The following is a 13,094-nucleotide window of genomic DNA, read 5'->3' as shown; positions in this document are numbered from 1 at the left end:
TTCGCTGGGCTTCTCGAGCATCTCGCACACCTATCCTCTACCCCCAAAAATTTACTGAGCCGTGCTCCAGTCATATGCGTCCTGTGTAACACCTTAAATTGAATCAGGCTTAGCCTGGCACACGAGGACGATGAGTTTACCCTACTTAGGGCATCCGCCCACAGCCCCTCCTCAATCTCCTCCCCCAGCTCTTCTTCCCATTTCCCTTTCAGCTCATCTACCATAATCTCCCCCTTGTCCCTCATTTCCCTATATATATCTGACACCTTACCGTCCCCCACCCATGTCTTTGAGATTACTCTGTCCTGCACCTCATGCGTCGGGAGCTGCAGGAATTCCCTCACCTGCTGCCTCGCAAAAGCCCTCAGTTGCATATACCGGAATGCATTCCCTTGGGGCAACCCATATTTCTCGGTCAGCGCTCCCAGACTTGCGAACTTCCCCTCCACAAACAGATCTTTCAGTTGCGTTACTCCTGCTCTTTGCCATATTCCAAATCCCCCATCCATTCTCCCCGGGGCAAACCTATGGTTGTTTCTTATCGGGGACCCCACCAAGGCTCCCGTCTTTCCCCTATGCCGTCTCACTGTCCCCAAATTTTCAAAGTCGCCACCACCACCGGGCTTGTGGTGTATTTATTCGGTGAGAACGGCAATGGGGCCATCACCATAGCTTGTAGGCTAGTCCCCCCACAGGACGCCCTCTCCAATCTCTTCCACGCCGCTCCCTCCTCTTCCCCCATCCACTTACTCACCATTGAGATATTGGCGGCCCAGTAGTACTCACTTAGGCTCGGTAGTGCCAACCCCCCCCTATCCCTACTACGCTGTAAGAATCCCTTCCTCACTCTCGGGGTCTTCCCGGCCCACACAAAACTCATGATACTCTTTTCGATCCTTTTGAAAAAGCCTTCGTGATCACCACCGGGAGGCACTGAAACACAAAGAGGACCACCATTTTAACCGCCTGCACCCTCCCTGCCAGTGACAGGGATACCATGTCCCATCTCTTGAAGTCCTCCTCCATTTGTTCCACCAATCGCGTTAAATTTAACCTATGCAATGTACCCCAATTCTTGGCTATCTGGATCCCCAAGTAACGAAAGTCCCTTGTTACCTTCCTCAGTGGAAAGTCCTCTATTTCTCTGCTCTGCTCCCCTGGATGTACCACAAACAACTCACTTTTCCCCATGTTCAGTTTATATCCTGAGAATTCTCCAAACTCCCGAAGTGTCCGCATTATCTCTGGCATCCCCTCCGCCGGGTCCGCTACATATAACAACAAATCATCCGCATACAGAGATACCCGGTGTTCTTCTCCTCCTCTAAGTACTCCCCTCCACCTCTTTGCACCCCTCAATGCTCTTGCCAGGGGCTCAATCGCCAGTGCAAACAATAATGGGGACAGAGGACATCCCTGCCTCGTCCCTCTATGGAGCCGAAAATACGCAGACCCCCGTCCATTCGTGACCACGCTCGCCATCGGGGCCCTATACAGCAGCTGTACCCATCTAATATACTCATCTCCAAAGCCAAATCTCCTCAACACCTCCCACAAATAATCCCACACCACTCTATCAAATGCTTTCTCGGCATCCATTGCTACCACTATCTCCGCTTCCCCCTCTGGTGGGGGCATCATCATTACCCCTAGCAGCCTCCATATATTCGTATTCAGCTGTCTCCCCTTCACAAACCCAGTTTGGTCCTCATGGACCACCCCCGGGACACAATCCTCTATCCTCATTGCCATTACCTTGGCCAGAATCTTAGCGTCTACGTTCAGGAGGGAAATAGGCCTATAGGACCTGCATTGCAGCGGGTCTTTTTCCTTCTTTAGGAGAAGCGATATCGTTGCCTCTGACATAGTCTGGGGCAGCTGTCCCCTTTCCCGCCTGCATGCTCCTAATTCCTTTCACTACTTCCTCCATTTCAATCTGTGCTCCCAGTCCCACCCTCTCCTGCTCCTCCACCGTAGGAAATTCCAGCTGGTCCAGAAAACACATCATTCTCTCCTTCCCATCCGGGGGCTGAGCTTCATATAATCTTTCATAGAATGCCTTGAACACTCCATTCACTCTCTCCGCTCCCCGCTCCATCTCTCCCTCCTCATCCCTCACTCCCCCTATTTCCCTCGCTGCTCCCCTTTTCCTCAATTGGTGGGCCAGCAACCTGCTCGCCTTCTCACCATATTCGTACTGTACACCCTGTGCCTTCCTCCACTGTGCCTCTGCAGTACCCGTTGTCAGCAAGTCAAATTCTACGTGTAGCCTTTGCCTTTCCATGTACAGTCCCTCCTCCGGTGCCTCCGCATATTGCCTGTCCACCCTCAGAAGTTCTTGCAGCAACCGCTCCCGTTCCCTACTCTCCTGCTTTCCTTTATGTGCCCTTATTGATATCAGCTCCCCTCTAACCACTGCCTTCAGCGCCTCCCAGACCACTCCCACCTGGACCTCCCCATTGTCATTGAGTTCCAAGTACTTTTCAATGCACCCCCTCACCCTTAGACACACCCCCTCCTCTGCCATTAGTCCCATGTCCATTCTCCAGGGTGGGCGCCCTTCTGTTTCCTCCCCTATCTCTAAGTCCACCCAATGTGGAGCGTAATTCGAAATGGCTATAGCCGTATACTCCGTTCCCCTCACCTTCGGGATCAACGCCCTTCCCAAAACAAAAAAGTCTATTCGCGAATAGACTTTGTGGGCATAGGAGAAAAACGAAAACTCCTTACTCCTAGGTCTGCTAAATCTCCACGGGTCTACTCCTCCCATCTGCTCCATAAAATCTTTAAGCACCTTGGCTGCTGCCGGCCTCCTTCCAGTCCTGGACCTCGACCTGTCCAGCCCTGGTTCCAACACCGTATTGAAATCTCCCCCCATTACCAACTTTCCCACCTCTAGGTCCGGGATGCGTCCTAGCATACGACTCCTAAAATTGGCATCATCCCAGTTCGGGGCATATACGTTTACCAAAACCACCGTCTTCCCCCTGTAGTTTGCCACTCACCATCACGTATCTGCCCCCGCTATCCGCCACTATAGTCTTTGCCTCAAACATTACCCGCTTCCCCACTTATATAGCCACCCCCCTGTTTTTCGCATCTAGCCCCGAATGGAACACCTGCCCCACCCAACCTTTGCGTAGTCTCACCTGGTCTATCAGTTTCAAATGCGTTTCCTGTAACATAACCACGTCTGCCTTAATTTTCTTAAGGTGTGCGAGTACCTGTGCCCTCTTTATCGGCCCGTTCAGCCCTCTCACGTTCCACGTGATCAGCCGGGTTGGGGGGGCTTTTTACCCCCCCCCCCCCCTTTGTCGATTAGCCATCCCCTTTTTCCAGCTCCTCACCCGGTTCCCACGCAACTGTGTCCCCCCCAGGCGGTGCCCCTCGCACCCCATACCAGCTCCCCCCTCTCCCCAGCAGCAGCAGCCCAATAATTCCCCCCTCCCACCCCCCCCGCTAGATCCCCCACTAGCGTAGTTACACCCCCCATGTTGCTCCCAGAAGTCAGCAAACTCTGGCCGACCTGGGCTTCCCCCCCCGTGACCTCGGCTCGCACCGTGCGATGCCCCCTCCTTCCTGCTTCCCTATTCCCGCCATGATTATCATAGCGCGGGAACCGAGCCCGCGCTTCCTCCTTGGCCCTGCCCCCAATGGCCAACGTCTCATCTCTTCCACCTCCTTTCCTCCCCCCACCACCTCCTGTGGAAGAGAGAAAAGTTACCACATCGCAGGATTAATAACATAAAACTCCTCTTTCCCCCCCCTTCTTCGCCCCCCATACTCGCCCCACCACTTTGTTTCAAACGTTCTTTTTTTAATAACCCGCTCATTCCAATTTTTCTTCCAAGATAAAAGTCCACGCCTCATCCGCCGTCTCAAAGTAGTGGTGCCTCCCTTGATATGTGACCCATAGTCTTGCCGGTTGCAGCATTCCGAATTTCATCTTCTTTTTGTGAAGCACCGCCTTGGCCCGATTAAAGCTCGCCCTCCTTCTCGCCACCTCCGCACTCCAGTCTTGGTATACGCGGATCACCGCGTTCTCCCACTTACTGCTCCGAGTTTTCTTTGCCCATCTAAGGACCATCTCTCTGTCCTTAAAACGGAGGAATCTCACCACTATGGCTCTAGGAATTTCTCCTGCTCTCGGTCCTCGCGCCATCACTCGGTATGCTCCCTCCACCTCCAGCGGACCCGCCGGGGCCTCTGCTCCCATTAACGAGTGCAGCATCGTGCTCACATGTGCCCCGACGTCCGCTCCCTCCGCACCTTCAGGAAGGCCAAGAATCCTTAGGTTGTTCCTCCTCGCGTTGTTCTCCAGCGCCTCCAGCCTTTCCACACATCGTTTATGGTGTGCCTCGTGCATCTCCGTCTTCACCATCAGGCCCTGTATGTCGTCCTCATTCTCGGCAGCCTTTGCCTTCACGACCCGAAGCTCCCGCTCCTGGGTCTTTTGCTCCTCCTTTAGCCCTTCGATCGCTTGTAATATCGGGGCCAACAGCTCCTTCTTCATTTCCTTTTTGAGTTCTTCCACGCAGCGTTTCAAAAACTCGTGTTGTTCAGGGCCCCATAATTAATCTGCCACCTTCCGACGCCATCTTGGTTTTTGCTTGCCTTCCTTGCCGCTGCTCTAAAGGATCCACCGCAATCCGGCCACCTTCCTCTCCTTTTTCCATCCGTATCCAGGGGGGATTCCCTTCTGGTTCACCGCACAGTACTTTTAGCCGTTTAAATTGCCGTTGGGGCTCTTATTAAGAGCCCAAAAGTCCGTTACACCGGGAGCTGCCGAAACGTGCGACTCAGCTGGTCATCGCCGCACCCGGAAGTCCCTCTCCGCCCTCTTAAGCGGCAGCTCCTCCATCCCCCTTTCCAGGCCCCTCGCGTGCACCATGAAGAGCTCACTCTTCCCCATGTTAAGCTTGTAGCCTGAGAAATCCCCAAACTCCCTAAGGATCCGCAAGACCTCAACCATCCCCTCCACTGGATCTGCGATGTACAAAAGCAGGTCATCAGCATACAACGAGACCCGATGTTCCTCCCCTCCCCGGACCAACCCCCTCCAGTTTCTAGATTCCCTCAACGCCATGGCCAGCGGCTCAATTGCCAAAGCAAACAACAGAGGGGACAGGGGGCAACCTAAAATATTCCGATCTCTGCCGGTTCGTAGATACGCTCGCCACCGGGGCCTGGTATAACAATTTGACCCACCCTATGAACCCCTCCCCGCACCCAAACCTGCCAAGCACTTCCCATAGGTACTCCCACTCCACCCGATCAAAGGCCTTCTCCGCATCCATTGCCGCCACCACTTCTGCCTCCCCACCCTCCGAGGGCATCATAATCACATTCAGGAGCATCCGCACGTTTGCATTTAACTGCCTGCCCTTTACGAACCCCGTCTGGCCCTCGTGTATCACTCCCGGGACACAATCCTCAATCCGTGTGGCTAGGACCTTTGCCAGCAACTTGGCATCTACATTAAGGAGTGAGATCGGCCTATACAAGCCACACTGCAGCGGGTCCTTGTCCCGCTTAAGGATCAGCGAGATCAGTTCCGAGACATTGTCGGGGGGAGAATCCCTTCCTCCCTCGCCTCGTTGAAGGTTCTCACCAGCAGCGGACCCAGCAGATCCACACACTTCCTGTAAAATTCGACCGGGAACCCATCAGGCCCCGGGACCTTGCCCACCTGCATGCTCCCCAACCCTGTAACCAGCTCCTCTATCCCAATCTCTCCCCCCCCCCCCCCCCCCCCCCCCCAACTCCGCACCGTGTTCCCCCCTCTGTCCCTGATTCCTCCAATTTCCCTCACCGCCTCCCTCTTGCGTAGCTGATGCGCCAGCATCCGGCTCGCCTTCTCCCCGTATTCGTATACTGCCCCCTGCACCTTCCTCCACTGGGTCTCTGCTTTCCCCGTGGTCAACAAATCAAATTCCGTTTGGAGGCTCCGTCGCTCCTTCAGCAGCCCGTCTTCAGGGGAATCCGCATACCTCCTATCCACCCTTAATATCTCCCCCACCAACCTCTCCCTCTCCGTCCTCTGTCTCTTCTCCCTGTGAGCCCTAATTGAGATTAACTCTCCCCTAACCACCGCTTTCAGAGCCTCCCAAACCACACCAACCGGTACTTCCCCATTATCACTGGCCTCTATGTATCTCTGAATGCACCCCTGGACCCGCCCACAAACCTCCTCATCTGTCAACAGTCCCACGTCCAAGCACCCCAATGGGCACTGGTCCCTTTCCTCCTCCAACTCCACCCAGTGCGGGGCGTGGTCCGAAATCGCTATGGCCGAATATTCCGTTCCCTTCACTCTTGGAATCAGTGCCCTGCTCACCACAAAGAAGTCTATCCGTGAATAGGCCTTGCGCACATTGGAGAAAAAAAGAGTACTCTCTGGCCGCTGGCCTAGCAAACCTCCACGGATCCACTCCCCCGATCTGATCCATAAAACCCCATAGAACCTTGGCCGCAGCTGGCCTCTTGCCCGAGCTCGACCTGGATCGGTCCAGTACCGTATTATAGCCCCCCCCCCCCCAGTTATCCGGCTCCCCACTTCCAGATCCGGGATCCGACTCAGCATGCGCTTCATGAACCCTGCATCGTCCCAATTTGGGGCATACACATTCACCAGCACCACCCGGGTCCCTTGCAGCCAACCACTCACCATCACATATCGACCGAAACCCAGCGCCCCCCCCCCCGGCTTGAAAACTGTCTAGCCCCCTTGCTCCCCATTGCACTCCCGTAAGTCAGCTGACTCCTGCTGACCCCAGCCGCTCCCGCCTCTGCCACCGATCCCCCGTTTAGATTCCCCGTCAAAGTCCCCCCATCCCCTTCAAGTCGATATGGACACCCCTCCCGTCGGGCCCCCCCTTCTTTAGCGCGGGAAAAAAGCCCACGATTTTCGACCTGAGCTGGCCCCGCCCCCTGTGGCGCAGCTCCTTTCTCCTGCAGCCTCTCCCCAATTCCCAACGACCCAGGGCCTCCTGCCCCCTCCCCCCTTCGAATGCGAAAAGTGGCCCCTCCAAAATAGTACCCATGCCCATTAAAACACACACATCACATCCAACCCCCCCATCCCACTCCCCAGCTTTCCCAAAACCCACAGCAAACCATTAGTTCGAGTCCAATTTTTTGTTCTGAATAAAGGTCCACGCCTCCTCCGGCGTATCGAAATAATGGTGGCGGTCCTGAAAAGTTACCTACAATCGCGCTGGCTGCAACAGCCCGAACTTCATCCCCTTTCGGTGGAGAACCGCCTTGGCCCGGTTAAATCCTGCCCTCTTCTTGGCCAGCTCTGCACTCCAGTCTTGGTAGATGCGGATCTCTGTATTCTCCCACCTGCTGCTCCTTTCTTTCTTCGCCCATCTCAGGACGCACTCTCTGTCCGTGAAGTGGTGAAACCTCACCACTACGGCCCTTGGCGGCTCATTTGCCTTAGGCCTCCTTACCAGGACTCTAATGGGCGCGGGAGTAGCGTATTCAGCATCGTGGCTACATGTGCCCCGATGTCGGACCCCTCCACACCTTCAGGGAGACCCAGAATCCGGAGATTCTTCCTCCTCGACCTGTTCTCCAGGTCTTCAAACTTTTCCTGCCACTTTTTATTCACCGCTAGGCCCAGGATCTCGCCCTCGTTTTCAGAGGCTTTCTGCTGCACCTCTCTAATCGCCGTCCCTTGAGCCTTCTGGGTCTCCACCAGCCTCTCAATCGACGCTTTCATTGGGGCCAGCATCTCTGCTTTTAGCTCCGCAAAGCAGCTTTTCAGGAACTCCTGCTGCTCCCGCATCCTTTGCGCCCACGCTGCCTGGTCTCCGACCGCCACCATCTTACTTTTTCACGCCCATTCTCCTCTCTGCTCCAAGATCACTTTTTTGACTGCTCCACTCCTAGTCCACTCCATGCAATGCTGGGGGAATCTTACTGCTGCCTTCCCACACTGGGAATCGTCGTCCAAGTGCTGCTGGGGCTCCTCAAGAGGGCCCAAAAGTCCGTTCACGGCGGGAGCTGCTGAACATGCGACATAGCTGCAACCAGAACTCCGAGATGGTCTTTGCTAAGCATTTGTGTGGTGCGAGTATTACTTGTCACTCAGTCCAAGGCAGAATTTTGTACAGGTCTTTTTGCACGTACACACAAGCTGCTTCGCTATCTGAAGAGCTGTGAATACTGTAATTATCTGCAAACTACTGACCTTAGAATGGAGGGAAGAGGGCAGCACGGTGGCACAGTGGATTAGCCCTGCTGCCTCACGGCGCCGAGGTCCCAGGTTCGATCCCGGCTCTGGGTCACTGTCCGTATGGAGGTTGCACATTCTCCCCGTGTTTGCATGGGTCTCGCCCCCATAACCCAAAAATGTGTAGGCTAGGTAGATTGGCCACGCTAATTTGCCCCTCAATTGGAAAAATGAATTGGGTACTCTAAATTTAAAGAAAAAAAAAAGAATGGAGGGAAGGTTATTGAAGCAGTTGAAGATGGTTAGGCTTTAGGATACTACCCTGAACAACTCTAGCATTGATGTTTTAAGACTGAATGCATGCAATATTGGTAATAATTGGGAAAAATTTGGATAAGGCTATAAAGCTGAAACTCTGATTCCAACTAAAACATCAATAACTTTAAGAATTTATTTGTAGGTACGTGTTATGCCAGGATAGCTATGGATTGCCAACAAAGCAGGCAAAAGGAATTCGTCCCTCGGGTGAAAATGTTATTCATGTAGTTTCGAATTCCATGACCGTCACACTGCTGCAATCTCTGCTGAGGGAGAAACTAAACCCAGACCAAGTGACTCAGGAACATGTGTTGGAGGTACTGATTTTCACTGACCATTAATAAAATCATTACTTTCATTTATTACCTCAATCAAAAATACAACTTGAGGGATTGCAGAGTGGACAAATTTGTAATCTTTCAAATAAACATTTTAGCATTTCAAGAAAAATAAGGGTCTGAATTCTCCCAAAATGAGACTATGTCCCATGCCGGCGTAAAAACGGTCGAGTTTTACTCTTGAAATTCCGATAAAAAAAGTTGACCTAATTCAATGCCCTGCAGTGGTCTAGCAGGGACCCGGAGTAAATCTCGGGCCCCGGCACTTTGGTTCGGAGTCCGCGCATGTGCACGGTGGCGGCCTCCAGCGGCCGTGCCGAGCTCAATGGCGGACTCGGACCATGGAGCCACACTGAGAAATGAGACCACCCCGATCGGCTGCGCGGCCGAGCCTGAAACCGCGCAGATCTAATCTCTGGCGGCCTATAAGGCTTTCCCTGGCCTCCGATTTCCCCCTTGCCCTGACCAGGGCAGCCACGGAATGAGTCCGCAGCCACCTCGCCAGCATCCCGACCTTCAATAGGTAGTTAGTTCCACGTTGTCGGGAACTTGGCCGGTCGGGAGCAGGGATTCACTGGGTGGGCCTCTATCAATGGGCCCCGGGCCGCGCGGCGTACTCTGCGGTCACGACGATTTTCGGGTCCAGGAGAATCGCCGGGCCAGATTACAGCATGAAAGGGGATTCTGTGCCCCCGCGCCCGACATGATTTCGGCGCGGGGCTGCAGTGAATCCAGCCCAAGATATTTGTAGTATTTATCAACAGAATTAATTACTTTTTAAGTGCAGTGATGTGTTGTTGACGTTGCTCAATGAGACAAATGGCCTGTTAGCCATTCTGGTGGTGGTGAGGGAGTAACCTTGGCCAGGGCAAGGGAATCCTCCTCCCATTCTTTCAATAAAGCCGTGAGATCTTTCATGTGCAAATGAATCATTGGAACAAACTGATGGTATCTGAATTTGACCATGTCTAAAATGCGTCTTGCACTGTAGTACTGCCAGCTAGATAAATTTAACATGTCCAAAAGGATAATCCCTCTGACACTAGTACTGCCAGCTAGATAAATTTAACATGTCCAAAAGGATAATCCCTCTGACACTAGTACTGCCGGCTAGATAATGAGTTCCATGTATACGATTTAAACCTGTAACCTTCTGATCCAAATTTGATAGTGCTAACAAAAGAGCTAATCTAATTGAGATTGCCCGGCCGATTCTCAAATTTCCATTTAAGCTTTGTGATGTAAAATTTGTTAATGTTTCATATCCATATCCAGTTAAGTTAAGATTCAGGAAAACTCTGTTGTGCCAACAAGCATGTTTTTAAACTTGAGAGAGTCTGGCAATTCTTTACAAAAATGTCACAAATGACTGAATGCATGCAATATGCAAGTTCCCCATGTTGGCTTTTCTGATCATTAAAAATTGAAATTTGGGAGGACTTGCAAATTACAGAGATAGTGTTGCAGAGTGTTAAAAAGAATGGAGAACTACACAACTATGGTTCTCCCATACTGCTGAGTCTAAAGATTGCCTATATAGGAAATTGCTTTGTATGTAAATGAAATAACTTTATTGAGTGAATGAGTAATTTATTGTAACTACCATTTGTCATAGTTTCACAGTGATCCACTTGTAGCAGTAAATGCCTGCTTTGAAGGAGATGTTGTTGTTATCTGTCCTGGCCATTACTATGTGAATGGCTACTTCAACATTGCTGATTCCATTCAAGTTGAAGGTAGGGGCTGGAAGAATGTGTATTATCTTTACACAAATTTTCTTAACGGTAAACCTGTGGAAGGGTGATACTTCAATGCAAGCACCATTCTTCGACTCTACAAAAGTTATATTAAATATACTATATAAATTTGTATAGTCCTGGTTTCGTAATATTTGGCAGATATCTTTTTTAATGTATTTTAATTTGAATCTTGTGGTACTATGAATTATTGCTTTCCTTGCTTGTCTAATACAAATTCCGGTCACTGGAGATTGGAAGATTTGCATTCATAATAGTGCTTTTTCAAATTTTTTCGCAACCATCTCAAAGTATTAAAAATTAAATATTGGGGCAGCATGGTGGCGTTGTGGGTTAACCCTGCTGCCTCACGATGCCGAGGTCCCAGGTTCGATCCCGCCTCTGGGTCACTCTCTGTGTGGAGTTTGCACATTCTCCCCGTGTTAGCGTGGGTTTCTCCCCCACAACCCAAAGATGTGCAGGGTAGGTGGATTGGCCACGCTAAATTGCCCCTCAATTGGAAAAATGAATTGGGAACTCTAAATTTTTTAAAATTTTAATTAAATACTAAGACTTTGTTTTGCTAGTTTCATTGAAAAACCACCGAATATGAATAATACTGAGGGTGTGGGAGTTAGAGATTGAGGTAGCATGTACTGTTAGCAGAAGCAATAAAGTGTTTAGATCCCTGTGCAGTCAACATACATGTAATTGTCTTATTTAACATGATCAAGCCACAAGAAAAAGGGTGAATCATAATCTTTTCAGTCAAATTTGGGAAATTGAAGCAAAGAACAACTTTGGGAAGAGAAAAGTTTCTGTCTAATTTCAGTTGTGACAGTGCCTGAACTAACAATTAGGAATGGTGCAGGTGCAATAACTGAAGAGAGGGAGTTCTGCTATTGGGATATTAAGACGTTTAAGGATCTGCAGAAGATTGCAATTAATATTCTTTCTCTCATGCAACGACACCTTTATTAAACTTAGTCAGAATAATCATTTGATATTTAACAGAAGCCATTTGTAATTAGCCATAAACATAAATGTGGAGATGTTATGTTAAACTTGTATAGAACATTGATTAGATTACAACTGGGAGTACTGTGATCCGCTCTGATCTCTATATAATAAAAACAAATGTCGAGACCCTGGAGAGGTGCAAAAAAAGGATGTACCCAAAATTGAAGGTTTCACTTAGGATACCGATGAGAAACCTGAAACAATTTTCAATTTGTGAAACTGAGGTTACTTCACACCAGGAGTGATGACTGACGATAGACTTGAATTTCAACTTAGAATTAGCCACATTAACAGTCAAACAATTCTTAAATAAAAGGAAAGGAACTTTAACCCACTACACCTGCAACTGTATATATTCCAACAAAGCAACCCAATACAGTTCAAAATCCATTCATAAAGTTAGTACCCAGGGTTACTTATCTGTGCAGACCTTTGGAGAACAACATGAAAATTCTCTGTCTTGTCAGACATAAATCCTATGGCAAAACTGCTTTTCAACTTAATATCTGCTAGCAGGCTGCAAGACTACAGGCAGACCTGGCTTCTCCCAATAATTACATCATCTGTATCCCACTAAATGTCCCATGACCTGCTTAGCTAGGACTAAACACCATCCCTCCAATTATCTGCACTACACCCCAAGGAATCTCCTGTAATCAATACAATGTTCCATTAGCCATCTCTCTGTAACAAGTAAATGGTTAAAATCAATAATTACAGGGCAGCACGGTGACAGTGGTTAGCACTGATGCCTCATGGTACCGGCTCTAGGTCACTGTCCGTGTGCACATTCTTCCCGTGTTTGCGTGAGTTTCGTCCCCATAACCCAAAGATGTGCAGGGTAGGTGGATTGGCCACGCTAACTTGCCCCTTTAATTAGAAAAAATGAATTGGGTACTCTAAATGTTTTTTTTTTTTTAAATCAATAATTACCTAATCTTTTATGACACCTTCATTACAGTTTAAAAAAAAAAAAAAAAAAATTTATTGAGGTATGTTAGGCATAGAGAAAAAGTGACATTGTGCAGTACAAAAAAAAAAGTCAAGACACAAATTAACCATAGTGCAAACCACGGCTCTGTTCACGCACGGACCCTGCCTCAATATCCCCCTACCCTACACTACTCTACCCTAGCCCCCCCCGCTAACGCTTACTCCTCTGCGAAGAAGTCAATAAATGGCTGCCACCTTTGGGTGAGCCTCTCAAGGCGAACTTGACTTTCTCTAGGCCAAGAAAGCTCGCCATGTCCGATAGCCATACCTCAGCCCTTGGGGGCTTTGAGTCCCTCCATGCTAACAGTATTCGTCGCCGGGCTACCAGGGAAGCAAAGGCCAGAACGTCGGCCTCTCTCTCTTCCTGGACTCCCGGATCCTCCAAAACCCCAAAGATTGCCACCTCAGGTCTCATTACCACCCCAGTTTTCAATACCCGGGACATGACATCTGAGAATCCCTGCCAATACCCCCTACGTTTAGGGCACGACCAGAACATGTGTACATGGT

General features: G+C 50.1%; 1 protein-coding gene across 1 annotated transcript in view; it reads left to right on the top strand.

Annotated features, from left to right (window-relative positions):
* shcbp1 (SHC SH2-domain binding protein 1) overlaps positions 1-13,094 on the top strand; it is a 95,680-nt gene that overhangs the window by 21,430 nt on the left and 61,156 nt on the right. Inside the window, exons 8-9 of the mRNA XM_072518170.1 lie at positions 8,640-8,814; positions 10,451-10,571. Coding sequence (XP_072374271.1) covers positions 8,640-8,814; positions 10,451-10,571 — 296 coding nt within the window. The remainder of the gene's footprint in view (positions 1-8,639; positions 8,815-10,450; positions 10,572-13,094) is intronic.

The sequence above is a fragment of the Scyliorhinus torazame genome, chromosome 10, assembly GCF_047496885.1.
Source record: "Scyliorhinus torazame isolate Kashiwa2021f chromosome 10, sScyTor2.1, whole genome shotgun sequence".
Taxonomy (NCBI): domain Eukaryota; kingdom Metazoa; phylum Chordata; class Chondrichthyes; order Carcharhiniformes; family Scyliorhinidae; genus Scyliorhinus; species Scyliorhinus torazame.
The sequence above is the reverse complement of the archived record's forward strand: the minus strand, read 5'-3'. Positions and strand labels throughout refer to the sequence as shown.